General features: G+C 34.8%; 1 protein-coding gene across 4 annotated transcripts in view; it reads right to left on the bottom strand.

Moving 5' to 3' along the window:
- ATR (ATR serine/threonine kinase) overlaps nucleotides 1-21,359 on the bottom strand; it is a 98,435-nt gene that overhangs the window by 30,979 nt on the left and 46,097 nt on the right. For all 4 annotated transcript variants that reach the window (XM_044251530.1, XM_044251529.1, XM_044251528.1 and 1 more), the window contains 9 exons: nucleotides 19,304-19,510; nucleotides 17,993-18,106; nucleotides 15,285-15,400; nucleotides 12,957-13,077; nucleotides 11,806-11,943; nucleotides 9,339-9,549; nucleotides 6,141-6,319; nucleotides 3,239-3,403; nucleotides 2,097-2,188 (listed from right to left, as the gene is read on the bottom strand). In XM_044251530.1, the coding sequence (XP_044107465.1) occupies nucleotides 2,097-2,188; nucleotides 3,239-3,403; nucleotides 6,141-6,319; nucleotides 9,339-9,549; nucleotides 11,806-11,943; nucleotides 12,957-13,077; nucleotides 15,285-15,400; nucleotides 17,993-18,106; nucleotides 19,304-19,510 (1,343 nt within the window). The remainder of the gene's footprint in view (nucleotides 1-2,096; nucleotides 2,189-3,238; nucleotides 3,404-6,140; nucleotides 6,320-9,338; nucleotides 9,550-11,805; nucleotides 11,944-12,956; nucleotides 13,078-15,284; nucleotides 15,401-17,992; nucleotides 18,107-19,303; nucleotides 19,511-21,359) is intronic.

A 21,359-nucleotide genomic window follows, 5' to 3' on the forward strand; every position in this document is an offset into this window, starting at 1 on the left:
ACCATTTGAGTTATCTGCTATATGCTACACATCGGGCTAAGCACATTTTTCCATTTAATTATTTAATAACACTGAAAGATACACATATTCTCATATTATAAACACGGTAAAGAATCAGAGAGGCAAGGATCAATGTCCTTAAAAGTCTTCCTTGCTCTTTCTGTAGTTAAACACATTTTTAAAAATTTAATAAATGAGTCAAGTTTTTACTGGAAAAAAAAAACAAAACTTATTTATAGCAGCATAAATACTGACTACCTTCCTTCTAAATACAAATTACACCAAAAACAATATAACAAGGATAGAATATACTAGAAATGTAGTTTTTGAAAGTCCAGTTGTGAATAACTTTATAAACTCATCTTCAGGTGCCAAAATATCAAAATTTTAAGAAAAAAATCTGAGTAGAATTAGCAGGATTTGCTATCTAGAGGGGATGTGTCGAAGAAGCATTATACCAAGAAGTACTAAAAGGCAGTGAAGATCAGGCTGTGAGAACTTATCCGTAAGAATACATAAATGAAAAACAGTAATACAGTCAGGGCGCCTTAGTGGCTCAGTGGGTTAAGCCTCTGCCTTTGGCTCAGGTCATGATCTCTGAGTCCTGGGATTAAGACCCACATTGGGCTGTCTGCTTCCCGCCCCCTTCTCTGCCTGCCTCTCTGCCTACTTGTGATCCCCGTCTGTCAAATAAATAAAGCTTTAAAAAATATAGTAATACAGTTAATAATTTTGGAGAAATATTTGCTTAAATGCAAATATTCTCCCCAAAGAAAATACATGCCCTCAATGACCATTTGATCCAACAGGACAGGAAAATCTCGACCGAATACTGACACTTGACTTTTCACAGCTCAAAGATCGAGAGGCTCCAAAAAGAAGACAAGAGGAGTCGAACTGTCCTGAATGCATTATTAGGAAACCTGACACCTAGGCTTGAGCCATGACAAACAAATCTTCCCAAAGTAATTATAAGGTCTCTCAACTAACCTAGAGAAACATCTAAAACATATAATCACTCTTTCTCTGCCTCTGCAAAGCTTCCTCCTTCATTTCATAAATTCCATTACTGTGAAAACTGAGCTTCTCTGCTCTCAAACATTATAGAATTGTGGTTTTTACAAACAGTTTGGAATTACAGAAACTATACTTAGGGGACACCTGGGTGGCTCAGTTGATTAAGCAGTTGCCTTTGGCTCAGGTCATGATCCCAGGGTCCTGGGATCGAGCCCCACATCGGGCTCCTTGCTCGGTGGGGAGCCTTGTTCTCCCTCTGCCTACCGCTCCCCTTACTTGTGCACTTTCTCTCTTTCTCTCTGACAAATAAACATTTCTAAAAAACAAAAAACAAAAAACTATACTCAGAAGAACTGTTTTGGGAGTCCTAACTAGAAACTTTGGCCAGTTTTTTTTAACTGTTTGTTAACCAAGATACCATCCTTTTGATCAGATCTCACTGCCCATAATAGTCAGTCGGCATCTGGTAAATTTAACAAGAAGTACGTCTTTTAGCTCTCAAAGCAAGGCAGCTTCAAGAGCAGAACCAACCTCCAGAGTTACTCCTCAGACCAAAAGACCTGTGTAGCCTTAATCTTTATTATACATACGTACTACTTTTTTCCATCATTTGGTTTGCTGTAACAAACCCATTTTCTTTAGCAAAGGAAGGCAGCTTTCGTTTTTATCAATCCTTTAGGGAAAAATCAACCCACACAATGTGGAGTGATGTTCTACAAATCAGTAACAAGGTTTTCCCCTCCCCAACACAGAAAATAACTGGAGTTGATAATGTAGACAGAGTTTAGATACTTTTTGGATACATTCTTATGAGCCTCACCAACACCAGGTGAGCTTTGGAAGGCTTCAATCTTAAAGCAAATATAATTCAAGGTTGACTCTTGGGACAGAAGATGAGCTGTTAAGTGCTAAATCAATTTATGGCAAAGTAGAAAAAAATATTTTTTTTGTATCTCCAATACCATGAAAACATAAAAAAGATTTCATTTCTTCAATAATTATATCAACCCAATTCACTAATTAAAATTTTCCCATTCAGATATAATAACAAAAGAAAATCATTCTTTAAAAAATTTTACCTGTTAGCATGTACTCCATTCACCTGAGTGATTACAGTAGACAGCTGACCAAGACCTAACATGGACTTCACTACCCCATGATAATGAATGATCTAGAAATTTAAAAATATTTAAAATAGCAATGATCATTTCAAATACACCTTGGGCAACAAGGACAGTTTAACTGATATTCGTTAAAATATATTATTTGCTTGATTGAGCATATCCTTAGTTCAACCACTGACTTGCTTGGCCTAATGGCAAAGTGCCCAACAATAACCTAACACATGTGAATATTAAAAAAATACATACACAACCTAAAAAATTCTCAGACTGAATTATTTTTTTCCAGATTCACTCTAATTTTTGGTTCAAATCAAATATAAAAGTAAGAAGTACTCTTTAATATTTTATTTAAAGATTATAGGCAATACTATTTCTCACACAAAAATTGAAACTCCAAGTTCACAGTAACATTAATACAGATTTAGGGTGTCAGTAACTAAAAATTACATAGGACTACGCAGTATTCTTTAAAATTGAAAACAAGACTGTGACAAATAAAGACCTTGTACATTGAGCTTCTGAGAAAATGAACATGTCAAATACAACAAAAAGCAATAATCCACGATTACAGAGAATCTAAGCCAAGATTATAAATCAATAATTCTAAACTCCCTTCCTATCCTCGTAAACATGAGATATATTAACATGCCCTCATTATAATTATAGCTTATTGATTCTAAGGAATCATTTCAGAAATTCACAGATGATAGTAGAGGGCATATGAAATGTGAAAATGTTTCCTAGGCTGTAGAGAATCACAATTATTATTAAAAAATTGACATACGTGTTATACTTTTTATTGCATACTAAAATTGTATACATTTGAGTAACTGGACACACAGCTTAACACAAATATAATCCTCAACAAACCTCATTCATTTGGGGGATTTTCTGAGGTCACAGAAACTTGGCATTGAAGGGATTATTGAGATCATCTCACATCTTTGATTTTATGAATCAGGAAACTCAAGCTCAGAGATGATTAACTATTTTCTAGACACATTGTGACACTAATAGAGACAGTACTGAAACAAAGATTTCCAAGAGTTCCTAGTTCAGGGCCTTTTCATTATGTTGCCTTTCGTTTATTATCTTACCTGGTCTGGTTCTAGCTGAATAGCCCTGTCATAACAAGCAGTAGCATCCCTCAGTAAGCCAATGCTTTCATGTTCAAGGATCTGTTCTTTCAGAGATGGTTCTGCCTTTCGAATTGCGCTTACTCCAGCTACTCCATCTGGTTCATGCATAGCAGCGTACAATTTCTTTGTTCAACCGTAACAAAACAATTAAATAAGAGGAAGAAAAAAACACAACTAGAAATAAAACTATTAAGATGACCAGTTTATGAGAAAAGAGCATATGAGAATTTTTCTCAAAGCAACAGTATTTGTTTCAAGGCAAACTTCACAATAAACTTACAAAAAAACAATTTCCAGGCATCCTATTATTTTAACACCTTTGTTCTACTTAAATGCAAATCTACATTAGTAATTGTTATTGATGAGTTATAAAGAACAGCAAGGTCCTGAACTCTCTTTAATCCAACTTATGATAAATTCTGTTGAATAAAGTTTATAAGTGTTACAAAATTTTTAAGTATTTTAATATATTGATATAGAGATGCCTCAAATCTGAATTTGACAAAGATATTCAGGTTCAATATAAAAATTTGGCAGCAATTAGTACAAAGATGTCCTTTAAAGAGTCAGAAAAGGGCATGATTTAGTGAATGAACAGGGTGAGGGAGGGGAAAACAGGGGAAGGGAAGGAAACTGGAGTGCTTCCATATTAATAGAGGAAGAACGAACAAATGAAACTGAGAAGAGAAACCAGGCTAGTTTACAGGAAGCTGGACAGTGTGACATCCCAGAAGCCATGAAATAGAAGCAAACATCTTTTTTTAAAACATTGTATTTATTTATTTGACAGAAAGAGAGAGAACACAAGTAGGCAGAGAGGCAGGCAGAGAGAGAAGGGGAAGCAGGCTCCCTGCTGAGCAGAGAGCCTGATGCAGGGCTCGATCCCAGGACCCTGAGATCATGACCCAAGCCTAAGGCAAAGGCTTTAACCCACTGAGCCATGCAGGCATCCCAAAAGCAAATGTCTTAATGATAAAGGAATGGTCAAATGATTGTGAGATTAAGAAAATGAGAAATGGGAAACATTTACTGGATTTGGTAACATGGAGGCAATTGATTTTCTTAGCAACAGCAGTATCAGTGGAATAGAGAAAAAAGTCTTGTTGGAATGGTCAATGAATGGGAAGTAAAGTGAATACAGAGAACAGAAACAGTTCTTTTAAAACTGGCTATAAAAGGAGACAGAGAGATGGGCAGTATCTGAAGGAGAATGTATGACCAAGGGAATTATTAAAATTAAGATGGAAGATACAAGCGCATGTCTATATACTGCAGTTGAGGAAGATAAATTACTGATACTAGAGAAAGCAGGAACAATGGAGGACTGAAATCAAGAACATAAACACAAAGACTGAATTTTGACAGGGAAGGATCCTTCCTTAGGAATAACATAAGAAAAGAAAAAAGGATATGGTGCAAAAGTCAGTGTATTTTCAAATTTGGTGGACATCTAGCTTCCATTTTCTCAATGATGATAAAACAAGACAACTAGTTCAGAGTGAGTGAGGTAGAAGCTGAGAAAGGAGAAAAAAATGCTCATCCTGAAGAGCAAGAAGGTAGGCTTACTAGAGAAACATAGATGGACTGAAGGCAGTATTAAAGAGTCCTGCTGAGGTCACAGATTACAAACTTAAAGTAAAAGCAGTTAAAAATCCACTGTGATGTTTCTCCAGCAATGTTCAACTGCTTAAATGCAAGACACTGGCAAGACAGATGGGTGAGTTTATCCAAGGATAATATTTTACAAAGTAAGTATCACACAGATTAAGAAAGATAAGGGTGAACATCTTTGTAAGGGAATGATTTTAATAAAGAACAATAGGCTCAAAGCTAGGCAAGAAGAAAAATAAAGACAGGAGAAGGCTAAAATTCATCCCAAGACTACAAGCTACTGGGGTGCTTGGCTGGCACAGTAGGAGGAGCATGAAACTCTTGATCTCAGGATTATGAGTTCGAGCCCCACATTGAGTGTAGAAATTACTTAAATGAATAATGGAAACTTTAAAAAAAAAAGACTCTAAGCTACTAATTTTTTGGTTTCTCACTACTTTGTGTTTTTGATTTAAAAAAAAGTCTACTTATTTTGACCTCTTATTTAATCCCCTGTATTAGCCCTACCTTCCCCTTTTTTTCCTTCCCTACACAATCAAAATACTATCACCTAAACCATTATTTCACTAGCACCATCATGCCCAATTCCTGTTACAACCAGCACATCCCCATTCCCACCCACCCCAAATTCAGGGCCACATATCTCCTAAGAATAACAGTGGCCTGCTTCTCTTGCATCATTGCTATTTCAAACTTTCCCTCCATGACAGTCATAGTCATTTAGCTAAAATACCATTTTGACCACAGCACTTCCCTGGTTAAAGTCCTCTAAGAATTTTGGACAATTTAAAAGGTCCTCTATGTTGTATATTTCCTCTGCACAAATCTTTATCTGTTCTCTGCCATTACCAAACTGACACTTTACTCTTTAGCCCAAATCACATTTTTTCCCAACTCCAAACAGATACCTCTGAAATATCTTACCTCCTTCTTTCACCTATCTACCATCTATTCTTTGAGACCCAGCTTAGACATTGTCTCCAAGAAGCCCATACTGACCTCTTGCTCACTCCCATCTCCTACCCTATCCCACACAGAGGATAACCTAAGTGCCCTTCCTGAGGACAATAGCTATATCACCCAACACCAAATTGATGTTTATCTCTCGCTACTAATCTGTAAGCTTCTAAAGTGCTCATAAATATCTAGTAGCTAGCACAGCAACTAAAACACTCAATAAAATGAACAACATAAACAAAAAAAACTGGAAATGTTAAATATCATTAAATCTACTGTATTAATTTCAAACCTGTAAAAATCCAAGATGCTCTTGAATATTTTGTTTCTTTTCTGTAATAAATGATTCAAAGTGCATTACAGCTCGTGTATATGCTTTGGAGCGAAAGGAAGCTACTGCCAGGGTATCCTGAGGTATGAGGTCTAGAAAACGAGTTACACTCTGATAGTCTTCATAATCCGCAGTAGATACTAGATTATAAAAAGACAATTGAGTGATTAAAGACTTATAAAATGAAATTTTAAGACTGTCAATTTACACATACATTTAATTCTAATTATATTTAAATACAGTAAATACAATAATTACTTAAATACATTTAAATTCTAATTTACTGAAACTCAATTTAGTTCACTAAATAAATTCCTCTAAATATATTAGAGTTTCATACTTAGAATATAACTACCAGAGAATTATTCAGAGCATTCTTGCTCCAACTCCACCATTATCACTCACCTTACTTGGAATATTTAACTTACTTGAGCTTGTTTCCTCATATATAAAAGGGAAATACGAATATTGTCCTGCCTTCCTGACAATGTTAATGTTGTTGTGAGGATTAAAGTAAATCTGTATTATACCATATCATTTCACTCATATGTGGAATTTAAGAAACGAATGAACAAAGGGGGGAAAAAGAGAGAAGCAGACCAAGAAACAGACTCTTTAGAGCACAAACTGATGATTACCAGAGGAGAGGTGGCTTGAGGGATGGATGAAATAGATGATGGGAGCTAAGGAGTGCACTTGTGATGAGCACCGGGTGATCTATGGAAGTGCTAAATCACTATATTGTACACCTGAAACTAATATTACACTCTGTGTTAAGTAACTAAAATTTAAATAAAATTTTTTAAAAAACTAAAAAAAGAGTAAATCTGTATTAAATGTTGAAAAGACACAAAGATGGCATAACAGATACAAAGATGATTTATTAATGATAATTGTAAAAACACTGATAAAGTGTAACAGTAGGGAAAAAGCAGAATTACAAAATAGCTTCTTTTTAAAGTTTAGAATTGTTAACAATCTACTTTTTTCCTCTGTTGCCACATAAACAATACAACTGTTTTAATGAAAATTCAAAGTAGAAGTGCCATTGAAGTAAAATCACGAATACCTTAGGGTACTTTTTTTTCAAGAATCTAAGAAAAGACTTAAATTGGAAGCTTCAAAATGAGGACAGTCCAATTTATGAATTCTTATTTAAAACTTATAAATTTTAGTAGCAATTCATAACAGTATGTACAGAACAGGGAACAAAAATAAGTTTCTTCATAATTTAAATAATCAAGATGGTAAATTTAAAAGCGATTATATTTAAAATAAGTCCTTGATTCAATCAAAATTTGTAGATCAAATTATGAGAAATGTTAAAAATATTTTATTTTTGAACCATTACAAATGTTATTCTTTTTTTTTTTTTTTAAAGATTTTATTTATTTATTTGACAGAGAGAAATCACAAGTAGATGGAGAGGCAGGCAGAGAGAGAGAGAGAGGGAAGCAGTCTCCCTGCTGAGCAGAGAGCCCGATGCGGGACTGGATCCCAGGACCCTGAGATCATGACCTGAGCCGAAGGCAGCGGCTTAACCCACTGAGCCACCCAGGCGCCCCACAAATGTTATTCTTAAAAGCTAGTGTATTTCCCTTGTAATGTTAATGTTAGTAGGAATGGCAACAGAGGTTGTATTTGGTTTTATTTATTTATTTTTAAAATATTTGTATTTATTTATTTGACATAGAGAGATTGTAAGTAGGCAGAGAGGCAGGCAGATGGAGAGGACGAAGCAGGCTCCCCGCTGAGCAGAGAGCCTGATGCAGGGCTCGATCCCAGGACACTGAGATCATGACCTGAGCTGAAGGCAGTGGCTTAACCCACTGAGCCACCCAGGCACCCCTGTATTTGGTTTTATAGAACCATTTACACATGCAGAAACAGGAATAAACATCAAATTGTTAAATCAATGGAAAACATATTAATAATTAGCCACAGTCCTCAGGAAAACAATCCCCCAGATATTTGTTTGCAAGTCCAAAAACTTTTATAAAAATAAGCGATTGTGCATCGGGCTCTCTGCTCAGCAGGGAGCCTGCTTCCTCCTCTCTCTCTGCCTGACTCTCTGCCTGCTTGTGATCTCTCTCTGTCAAATAAATAAATAAAATCTTAAAAAAAAAAAAAAAGCGATTGTGCTTAACAATAGGACTGTATGTGTTTTCCTCACATATATGGACAAGAGGGAGACACAAACTGAGAACTCCGTAAGTGAAGGTCTCTAAGAATTGTTAAACAGTCAATTTTTCAATTACTCTCAAAGTCTAGGTGGCAAAACATGTGACTTCCTTTCAAATAGAAGCAGAATGATAATGATTCTGCTCAATAAATGCTTCTATCCTGGAGGCATTTTTAACTCTAATAAGATTCCACTTTTAGTCACCTTAGTGGGAGTTGTAATATCACGGGAAAAAAACTGCATATATTTGGTAAAGCAGGGTGTAATGCTGTAATGTGTATTAAGCATATTTGGAGAGACCTCTGGATATCAAACACTACCAGAGACAGGAAAAACAAAAAAATGAAATGAATAGAAAGTAGAAGAAAAGAATAGGCCATGAAATGAAATTAACAGCTCTTCTGAAATTTAAAACTTACCTGTGAAAAAGATCACAGAGTATCTCATAAGCAAAAAAGGATAAAGAATACTACATATATATGTATGTATACGCTTGTATGTTTAGATACGTGTATACACAGTACACTGAGGGGACACAGTAAATATACACAGTACACTGAGGAGACATGGAGTAAACAGTTTAGCAGTGAGGGGTCAATTATTAACAATATTAACATGTCATTTATTTCACATTTTACAATTTATATATTCACCATCTCATTTAATCCTCAGTCCTCTAAGGGAAATAACAGTAATCCTGTGTTATACAAAGAAAAATTAGGCATCTGTCTTGCCTAAGGTAGTGAGAGTAGAATTTTTTTTTTTTTTTTTTTGAGAGTAGAACTTAAAGAGAAGTTTTCTGACTATAAATTCTGTTTTTTTCCCGGTGAAAGGGCTACCTCAGGAGGTAGGGGGAAATATGCAGGAAAACAAACATAGGTCTTTTAAAAAGCTAATGCTTAAATTACAGAATTGATAAGGAGGTAGCTAACTGGTTAATAACTAAGAGAAGAAAATAAACACAAGTTATGACTCACCTATTGAGTCTAATTTATCTCTGTTGGATTTGCTTTGAGGAAATTTCTCTGCATTCAGTGCCTGAAATTTGTGCCTTGCCCACTGTGTGAGATGGTCAAGCATGGAGAACACAGTTTGTGTACTGAGCTGACACAGATCAGATGCACTGTCTTGGGTACTTATGGTATATTGATCATCATGCTTTAGAACTGCCATAATTTCTGCATAAACCTAAAAAGAATTCATTTTATGGTTAATAATGCATCATGTAATATCATTTTGCTATTATCTTACATGTGAGACCAAGCACTCTTAGGCAGCTATAAGCAGAAGATATGAATTTAGTCTCTAATAAAATTTTAAATGTACAAATACCATATAAACCAATGGTTCTCTTTTTTGGAATACACCTTAAACACACACACACAAATGCTTTCACAAGTATGCATACAATGGCATTGTGAGGACAAAAAAATTGGAAATTATTATTATGGCAATAGTTAAACTACAGTACAACTACAAAATGGAAGGATTATATTATACAGCATTAATAAAAAAAAAGTTGGCTCAATAAATATATATTAAAAAAATGGCAAGTTGCAAAATACCTACAATGATATCATCGAAAAACTTAAATAGAACAAACTGCATTAAAAAATAAAAAGGTTTGAAAATATCTACACAACGGGATGCCTGGGTGGTTCAGTGGGTTAAACTGTTGCCTTCGGCTTGAGTCATGATCCCAGGGTCCTGGGATGGAGTCCCACATTGGGCTCCCTGCTCAGTGGGAGCCTGCTTCTCTCTCTGCCTCTGCCTGCCACTCTGCCTGCTTGTGTGCTCTCTCTGATAAATCAATCAATCAATCATCTTAAAAAAAAAACAAACATTAATTTGAAAAGAAAAAAAAAAAGAAAATATCTACACATCAAAAAAAAATTTTTTTTAAGATCTTATTTATTGGGGCACCTGGGTGGCTCAGTGGGTTAAAGCCTCTGCCTTCGGCTCAGGTCATGATCCCAGGGTCCTGGGATCGAGCCCCGCATCGGGTTCTCTGCTCGGCAGGGAGCCTGCTTCCTCCTCTCTCTCTGCCTGACTCTCTGCTGCTTGTGATCTCTGTCTGTCAAATGAATGAATAAAATCTTTAAAAAAAAAAATCTTATTTATTTATTTGACACAGAGAGAGTGTGCAAGCAGGAGGATTAGCAGGAAAGGGAGAAGCAGACTCCCTGCCAAGCAGGGAGCCTGATGTGGGCGGGGCGCCATTCCAGGATCCTGGGATTGTGACCTGAGCTGAAGGCAGATGCTTACCCAACTGAGCCACCCAAGCGCCCCTGAAAATATACATTTCAAATTAGTATCGATGATCTCTGGAGATATGAGATCAGGAATGGTAGTCAAAGGGTACACTTTCATTTGTATAATTCAAATATTTACATTAAGAACATAGTAATATGCTACTTATGCTATTAAAAATAATCATTTTGGGGGGCACCTGGGTGGCTCCATTGGTTAAGCATCCAACTCTTGATCCTTTTGGTTCAGGTCATAATCGGAGGGTCATGGGATCAAGCCCTGCACTGGGCTCTGCACTCAGCCCTGCGTTGGACACTCTTTCCCCCTGCCCTTCCCCCTAATCCTATTTCCTCTCTCTCCCTCAAATAAGTAAATAAATCAGGGAAAAAAACCTATTTTTAAAAAAGAAATGTTATATGTATGTGATTAAAAAAAGAAACTTTACAAAGTATAGTAAAACAAAAAGTAAAATATTCTCCCTCCCCTATCCTTTTTTTTTAAAAAAGATTTTATTTATTTATTTGACAGAGAGAGAGAGAGATCACAAGTAGGTAATGAGGCAGGCGGCGGGGGGTGGGGGAGACATAGGCTCCCCACTGAGCTCGATTCTAGGACCCTAGGATCATGACCTGAGCCAAAGGCAGAGGCTTAACCCACTGAGCCACTCAGGTGCCCCTCCCTCCCCTATCCTAATCCATATACTATTCACCAGGAAAAACCACTATCAGTAAGTTCTTATGTATTCTTTATTTCAGAAAGTTCTATATATATTTGGGCATATATAATATACTTTTTCTAATTTTCTAAACTAATTATTCAATAAATAAAAGGTTAAAAAGATTGTTAAGAATGAGACATTATATACACAGCCAGCCATATACTGAACAGTATTTCCTAACATTTAGCTTTTCTTTTTCTTTTTTTTTTTTTAAAGATTTTATTCATTTATTTGACAGATAGAGATCACTAGCAGGCAGAGAGGGAGGCAGAGAAAGAGGGGGAAACAGGCTCCATGTTGAGCAGAGAGCCCCATGTGGGGTTCGATCCCAGGACCCTGAGATCATGACCTGAGCCGAAGGCAGAGCTTTTAACCCACTGAGCCACCCAGGTGCCCCACATTTAGCTTTTCTAATACTAATTACCAGTGGACAAATGTTTGGACAAACAGAAATCAAATAAAATGGTATCTCTCACCTCTTGCTGATCTTCCTGATTACAACCCAACAAGACATACACTAGAATATGTGGAAGAAGATAGATGGTCACCTTGAAATCATGTTTCATCATAATGCTACAACAGGTGAAAATTTTACTAGCAAGATCATGCCGAACCTGTAAATCAAAATGGTTTAGGATAGTAATTTTACTCTATTGATTAGTGTAAAAAAAAAAAAAAACACACACACACGAGATAATTTATCATTGCAGAGAGGGTATTCTTATATGAAGAGGGGCACACACACTCATGCAAGAGGATGTCAGATCACCACCCCTCTGGTCACTCTAAATATCTCAAAATGCCTGAACTGCTGTGACCTCTAAAGGCAATGTCAATCACCTCAACATAAATGGCCTCTCCCCTTTAGTTAATTTTTGGATGCATCATGTTTTGTTACAGATTAATCTCCTTAATTATAGTATCTTTTACTTAGCTAACATTAAATTCAGTGTACTAACTGCCTGAGCACACAGATGAGTAAAGTAACCAAAATGTGTACTCTGGGCCAGTACATTAAGTATACGACTCACATTTTTAATAAGTTATGAACAGTAATTAACTATAGAAAAAAAATGAAAGAAATAGAAAACTAAATTACTTGGGATTAGAGTCAAATTTTATTGTTACGATTTAATGTCAGATTTGCCAACATTACTGTTCTCTTTTTAAATTTAAAGATTTTTTCCTTCTCAAATATAAACACTTCACTTAAAATACAATAACAACAAAAAACTAAACTAAATCAAAGATTCCATATCTGGAAGTAATTAATTTAATGGTATTCTACATTTCACATAATATATTTTCAGTATGTTCAAAAAATACAAGAAACTTAGAGTGCCTGTGTGACTTGATTGGTCATTTTTTAAACAGTATCATTTCATGATGCAAAATGAACAGACAAAATGTAATAGAAATTTTGCAAAGACCATAATTATTTGCCTGATAAAATAATTACCCTCTTACCCAGAAACTATTAAATAGAGAAATTGCTACTATTAGTAAACAGTTTCTATAGAAATTTCTACCACTACCAGCACACGTATTTCAATACCTGCTATTTATGCTATACATTCAGATAGATGTTCTGGTTTCATTTAACTAATTCTGAACAGAGTTCTCTTACCTTTGTTATAAGATAACCTGCCCAAGATGCTGACCATTCTGCAAAGTTATTACCTAATTTACTCAAGTAAATTGGCTTCTTTACTCCAGACCAATCTGTTGACTTCTGAGAACTCTTATATCTGTAATTTCGAAAATTTGTTGATTAAAATACACATATATCCATCTGTTGAGAATTTTAGTATAAAACATACAAAGAACTACATCAACTCCTTCACTGACTACCCCACTACTGCCTTGCTTTACTAAACTATGGTTAAAGACACTACTCTTCTGATTTCCTTGTTAATAATGGAATGGAAAGTCACTCCTGTATACCCCAAGTACTTTAGAGGATTTGAGTCTGCCTCCTCCTCTTCCTCAGTGTTCCTTTCTGATCCTTCCAACTCCATTCTCTATAAGAAAGACTTGTTCCTCTGAGGTTCAAGCCTCTCAGGCGTATCATTCTCTACTCCTTATGATGGGCATCTATTAAACTTGCTGATTATCAAACTCACTGATAACTTTAGTACATCTCTGTGTTTCCTTTCCTCCCTAAGTCTTACCATTCCAAGTGACTTTAATGGCTGGCGGGACCAACTAATCAAACTCAAAACTTCTCAGTGATTTTCTCTTCTACTTCTTTATCAGGACTTCCTTGCCAATACAAAAAAATTTCTTCACTTCCAAAATGAACTACTTAGATATCTTACTCTACAGCCATAGCTTCCAAAATTTCTAGTTCTTTCACCCAGTTATACAAGCACATTGACTATCACTGGGATGTTCTGTTCCTTGACTCTGTTAAATTCTCTTGATCTGTAAATACTTTTCTTTCATTACTTTTCTTAACCAACGTGGTCTTCATGGTCCTTCATTTCATAAGGCCTTTCATTTCATTTAGTAAGAACTCTCTTATTAATATTCTCTACCTACTCCATTGCCCCACTGTTTTTTTTTTTTTTTAAAGATTTTATTTATTTATTTGAGAGAGAGACAGTGAGAGAGAACATGAGCGAGGAGAAGTCAGAGAGAGAAGCAGACTCCCCGTGGAGCTGGGAGTCTGATGCGGGACTCGATCCCAGGACTCCGGGATCATGACCCGAGCCAAAGGCAGTCGTCCAACCAACTGAGCCACCCAGGCGCCCCATTGTTTTTATCAGCTGTACCCATCTGTTTCTACACATAAAACATTCTAAATTTAAATAAAGAAATATCTACCAAGTAAGTATCCAAACTTAAGGTCTTTTATAAAGAATTTACTACAAGGCTAGGACTATACCAGGGCTCAAAGAAGTGATTTTCCCAAGGTCACATATCTAATAAATATATGACCTAGTGTACTTCATAGTTTCTAATTAAAAATAATTTATAATTTTATAGATTTCAATCAGTCTTTCCTTTTTAAGATTTTATTTGTCAAAGAGAGAAAGAGAAGGCACAAGCAGGGGGAGTGGCAGGCAGAGTGAGCAGCAGTCTCCCTGCTGAGCAAGCAGCCCAATGTGGGACTCAGTCCTGGGATCATGACCTGAGCCAAAGGCAGATGCTTAACCCACCAAACCACCCAGGTGTCCAGATTTCAATCAGTCCTAACAAAATTATTAAAATTGAAAAAGAGGTTAGTGTGTGTGTGTGTGTGTGTGTGTGTGTGTGTGTGTGTGTGTGTATATATATATATATATATATATTTTTTTTTTTTTAAAGAAGGAGAAAATACCTTCATGAAAAGAAACTGGAGAGTTGAAATTTCTGCTCTGTAGTTGGGGTTACTAGTGGCTTTGGAACTAGCTTTAAACTCTTAAATTTCTTTATTAATTATGCCTATCAAAAGCTTATTAAACTCATATTCAATTTAAAATGGATTCTTTCAAAGTATTACTGACCGAATTTTAAAAAATCAATCCTTTTATAGTTTCAATAAATTCATCTAAATACTTAAAATTACAGAATTTAACCAATGAGCAGACTGTACTTTTCACTTTGACATTATAGGCATAGTCACAGTGGAAAATACATACTAGACTACTGAAAATACTTTCAATGCTAAAAAATTATCTCAAAAATAACATTAATTTTATGGGGCGCCTAGGTGGCTCAGTTGGTTGTGTGTGACTCTTGGTTTCAGCTCAGGTCAGTCTCATGCGTCATGGGATCGGGCCCCCTACTGGGCTCTGTGCGGAGTCTGGTTGAAGATTCTCTCTCCCTCTCTCTGCCTCTCCCCCCAACTCCCACACATGCATGCTCTCTTGCTCTCTCTAAAATGAATAAATAAATCTTTTTTTAAAAAATGACATTAATTTTATAAAGTTAAAAATAATTTTATAAAAATGGTTTTATTGAGTTTACAGACCTAGTATTTAGATGAGGTTCCAGGATTTCCCGAACATGCTCAGGAAATCTCCTCCACAACTGGTGACCGGGGCCATCAGTCTGCATCTCTCTACAGTCATAAATAGAAAGTAACTCCTACAAATACATATTTTACATTTGTAAATCTATAGTGAAGAAGATAAATCTTTATACTCACCAATATTCTATACATAATGGTTACAAAAATAATTTTTAAATACATAGAATTTAAAATTTTGGAGTTGTGAACTTGCTTAGGACATCGACTTTAATGCTTAAAACCATTTAGGTGACTTACTTAAGGTCACAAAGCTGTGACTACGCACTACTTGAACATGAAGGTAGTTTATGTTCTATACATCTAATATGTACTATAATATAAGATTAAGAGCTATTTGGAGGAAAATGTGAAATTGTCCATATTTGCAGCAGTATAATTCTTTGAATTTGATCTTTTCTGAATTTTAATGAAAACAATTACAAATCCAAAAATAGTTTTAAAAAATTCAAGATATCTCAAATTCTGTGTATAAAATACTGAGCTTAAAATTGTGAAAAGAAGGGGTGCCTGGCTAGCTTAGCAGGAAGAACATGGAACTCTTGATCTCAGAGTTCAAGCCCCATGTTGAGAGTAGAGTTTACTTAAAAAGAAACTGTGAAAAGAGCACGCAAATGTTAAAGAACAATTTACTATTCAGGCCACCAAATTAAATGGTTTTATTTTACTTTCCTGAAAATAGTAAAATAAAATACTGATAAATGAAAAAAGATCTTTGTCTCTAGTATTAATATTTAAAAAAAAGACAAACATGTTAGGGTATTATATCTTTTATCACCAAATTACTCTTTCTTTCCAATTCCACTGAACATGACCATGACCATATGCAATAGATGTATTTCTAATATTTATAAATATAAGCACTGTCTAGTAAAAACACATACTTCATACTTATATTTAGTATTTTTTAGTAAAAGTAAGGAAGTATCTGAAAAGTTCAAATACAAAAATATCCAGAACCCATTTTCATTTTACTTTAAAATAATAATAAAATTTTGTTTGAAGCCAGATTTTTTTTCATGGGGCAAAGTCACTCTAGCTAATAACAAACCCTCTTACATAGATCAGCAATTCTCTCTCTTTTTGGAGGGGACCATTTATACTCTTAAAAAGACCAATATACTTAACAATTGTAGACCGTGCTTCATATTTCATTGAAAAAACAGACGCGATCCAAAGAAACTTCCATAACTTCCACCTACATATCTACCCAGACTGGCATTATCAGTATCAGTGCCCATATGCTTTCTCTACTCTTACTACAGATGAATTGCTTTTGTTTTTAATTAAGGCTACCCCCCACTTGCACACTATGTTCCACATCTTTCTATTAAAAGTAGTATTATATCAATTCCTTCCTACATCATCTATTCTCCTTTCCGCTGAATTACATGATTTACATGTAAGCATACTATTATTTCTCCTATCTTCACTCCTTTTCTCCCCAAGTACTATTTCATTCTTCCACTCTCTCTTAAAGACACTTTCTTGTCTTCTGGAACACCATATTTTCCTACCTTACTGGTAGCTCCTTCAGTTTTCTTACCTGTTCCCTCCTTTTCTCACTGATCTCTCAATGCCCAGAGCTCAATTACTAGAATCTTTTTACCTGTACTCCCTCTCTTGATCATTTTATCCAGGATCATAATTTTAAATACTATCTCTATAATGAATACCTCCAAATTTATATCTGAAACTCACCATGAATTCCAGACCTGAATATCTAACAAAACAAAATTTTTTTAAACACATAAATCTTTGAAAAAAAATTATGAAAAAGGGCAAAAAAGCCAAACTGGAAAAATATTTACTACATGTATGATTTACAAAGGGTTAATTTCTACTATATACAAATAAGTATAATAAATAGTAATAAAAATTAAATCTATACCAAGAGAACAGGCAAAGATCATCTAGAGAAAATTTGCCCCAAAAAGCAATAAATATATAAAGAATGATATACTTCTCTTATAATTAAATGCTATTCAAGTAAAATGGTACTATTTTTCATCTGTCACATTGATAGATTTAAAATTCTGAAAAAGGCCGGTTTGTCAAAGAAGTATAAACTGGTGAAACTTTTCTTGATAAAATTTATCAAATGTAAATTCTGTACTTGCTCTGTGACATATTTTAACTTCTAGACATTTATATTATTGCTATATTCACTCAAGTACTCAGAAATATATGCATGTTCTCTGACGTATTTCTTAGAAAAGCGAGAAAACTGAATACATCTTAAGTGTGTTAAATAAATTTCTTTAACAAATTATGGTATATCCATATTGAATATTAAGTTATTGAAAAGAATGAATTAGAGACCTATGTACTGAAATGGAAAATTACCCAAGACAGACTATGGAATACAAAAGAAAATCAAATTACAGAACATCATAAGTAGTATGATCTCCTTGTGTGGTGGAAAAGACAAATATATTTGTTAAATACTCTGAAAATTTTCTGAAGTATCTATAATGATCTGTCAAGAGAGTACATTTCTATATTCTGAAATTTTGTCATGAACTTATATTATGATCATTATGAACTCTGATAATGATAGTTTACAAAAATAAGTTTTCAACATACAGTTTTACAACTTTCTTACTAGAATTCAGTAACACAAAGCCAGTACTGACCATACATAGTCTTACCTGAATGGCGTAAGCAGCTGAATCTTGAGCCCGGCTATTATCTGCATATGCGAGGTAAGCTCTTGTTAGTTCCATCAATAATCCAAAGGCGAAGCTTGAATCTTCTACTCCAGTCTCAAAAAAAAAAGAAAAAAATCATGGATAAAGTGTATAAATTTTTTTAAACTGTACTGTGTCTTACTTGGTTAATTTACCTAATTTATTTAGTTACCTAGGTGAATTTAACTCATAAAAAGAAAGGACACTAAGATTTAAACTAGTTTTGATATCAAGGCTAAGACATAATCTGTACCCAAGAAACCAAACTTAAGGCTTTTTAGGCTACTTATGAAGAGTATTAGAAACAATCGACTCTTGCATAGCTCCAACAAGTTTCACTTTTTTGTTTTGTTCTGTTGTTGCTGTTGCTAAAGATTTTATTTTTAAGTAATCTCTGCACTCAATGTGGGGTTCAAACTCATGACCCTGAGATCAAGAGTCAGTCACATGATCTTCGAACTAAACCAGTCAATTGCCCCTCATTTTTCTTTTTTTAACCTTTAAAAAGAAAACTGCATATATAGCATTTCCTAAATTGCATGCTATAGAGGCCTGGTCATTTGAGACAGTCCAAGAAGTAATTTTACCATACCCTCCTCTTGGATGTGCATAGTGCATACATTAAATGATATAGTAGATGTTCTGTTTGATTTTGTTTTACAGGATTTCTTAAAACATATTTGACCATGGAAACTTTTCTATACATTCCTATTATGACACCCTGAGAAATTAGTTTCCAATGAAAATACTTAGCAATAGTGGGACGCCTGGGTGGCTCAGTTGGTTAAGCAGCTGCCTTCGGCTCGGGTCATGATCCCAGCGTCCTGGGATCGAGTCCCACATCGGGCTCCTTGCTCGGCAGGGAGCCTGCTTCTCCCTCTGCCTCTGCCTGCCTCTCTGTCTGCCTGTGCTCGCTCTCTCTCCCTCTCTCTCTGACAAATAAATAAATAAATAAAAATTTAAAAAAAAATACTTAGCAATAGTGTTGAAATAGTAGTATTTAAATAATTAATTAGGTTTTAACTATTTGTCATCATTAGGTTGGGAAGCTTTTAAAAAGAACACAGCACACTAGTCTGGACTCTAGCTTTACTGTTTTTGACACTAGATCCTGGCACATAGTATTAAGGAATAAACTCTGAAGTTACCTAAATTGTCTAGTTTAGACCATGTTGCCACTGAGGATAACCTGAAGAATTCTTTGTAAACGAAATATAGAAATTCAAATGGGACAGAGAACTCTTCTTGTCATTCCAAATTACCATTACTTACCACAAATGTAAAATCTTTTCCTTGGCTTTCAGTTGTTGAGAAATCTAGTCGACCTGGATCTATTGCCCCCAATTCCCCTAAACATTCTCCACAGAGCAACCGAGCTTGAGAGTTTGCATCTTGGCAACCTTTCAAAAGCACTGTCACCAACTGTGAGATAACAGGTTCCACTGTTTCACTATCTGTTGCATATTTAATCAGTTTTTCCTGAAAGCAGAAAGAAAATTTTTATGTAATTTCTATGAACTAGTATATTTTCCTAACTAGAAAGCTTAAAATATTAAGAATATATGACATAAACATTAACAAAATTAAATTCCTATATCTGCAGAGTTCACATAATATAGTTCACAATACATTCTGTAGGATTAAAATCATTATTTTAGGAAGTTTTAATCCTTAATCCACTAAACAAACAGTTACTGAGTGTTATTACATTAGTATACAAAAATAAGTAAAACACAGACTTCTCCCAACAAGTTCCCAATCCAAGTGGAAAACAGACACGTAAATAAGTAATTAAAATATCATATACGTTATGTATAATAACAAATATATTTACAAGGTAAGAAAGCAATCAAGAAAACAAAAAAGAGGGCGCTGTTGGTTGAGCAACTGCCTTCAGCTCAGGTCACGGTCCTGGAGTCCCAGGATCGAGTCCCGCATGGGGCTCCCAGCTCCATGGGGAGTCTGCTTCTCCCTCTGACCTTCTCGCCTCTCATGTTCTCTCTCACTGTCTCTCTCTCAAATAAATAAATAAAATCTTAAAAAAAAAAAAAAAGAAAAGAAAAAAGATCTCAGGGTAACAATTCAAGGATAGAGGATAGGTACTTAAGTAAATAAGTCAACAAGGAACAGCTATTATTTAAAACAAGCAGACTGAAGTGTATATAAAACCAGCAGAGGAGAAAAAAATAACAAGAAAAGGGTTCCATGGTGATGAGAAACAAAATGTTGCTTCAAGGAACCTTTTTTTATCAATTTCCTGAGGATGCTGTAATGGAAACCTGTTAAGTAAGAAGAGACTATTTTCAAGGCAGTGGAAATTTAGATATTGTATTTCTGTGACACTTTAAAACTTCTTCATTTATACTATTTTCTTTCTACCAAAAGTAAAGCATACATGAGCATCTCAAACTCCTTGTTAAAACTATGATTCAAGAGTAATCATTTCAACAGAAAAATAAAAAGACATTTTATCTCATTAAGAGTCTTTAATAGTCGGTAACAAATAACATTACAGATTAATTCAGATATAAATACTTAAAAATTAGCTAGTAATGAATAAATACCAAAACTAATACAAGAAATTATAAACATTTACTAACATGCTAACACTAGAAAATATAAGATCACTTCAGTTGGCAGAAATAAATTCAGTTCAAGGCAATACTTGTTATGAAACACTAAATGTTTCATATACTTATCTCTTATGTACTTGATAATGTGTCAACTTCCAGGTTAGAACAATTAAGTTATATTTTTCAGCAAAAATACTGAACTCCAAAAATGAGTGTGTGTTCAATTCCTCTATTAAAAAGGCTTTCTAGGGGCACCTGAGTGACTCAGCTGCTTAAGCGTCTGCCTTAGGCTCAGGTCATGATCCCAGGGTCCTGGGATCGAGTCCCACATTGGGTTCTCCCTCTGCTCCTCCCTCCACTTGTTCTCTCAGTCTCTCTCTTTCTCTCAAATAAATAAATAAACTCTTAAAAAAAAAAAAGGCTTTCTAACATATGGACCCAATTTTATCATTTTCCAAATGCTTAACCAATTGTCAAAACAAAATTTGTTTGCTCTAATTATTGGAAATATAATTTTTATCATATCCTAAATGTCCATATACATAAAGGTCTATACTTGAACTTTCTTTCTCACTGATCTATTTATTCATGCACCAGAATCACACTGTTAAAATTATAAAGGCTATAGAGTATATTACTGTCTAGTAGGGATACTAAACCCTCATAGTTAGTTGCTTCCCCCCCCCCCAGAGTTGTCTTAGCTACTATTATGTTTATTTTTCCATATGAACATTAGTATGAACTTTTGTAGTTAA

The sequence above is a fragment of the Neovison vison genome, chromosome 6 (genome assembly GCF_020171115.1).
Source record: "Neovison vison isolate M4711 chromosome 6, ASM_NN_V1, whole genome shotgun sequence".
NCBI classification, from domain to species: domain Eukaryota; kingdom Metazoa; phylum Chordata; class Mammalia; order Carnivora; family Mustelidae; genus Neogale; species Neogale vison.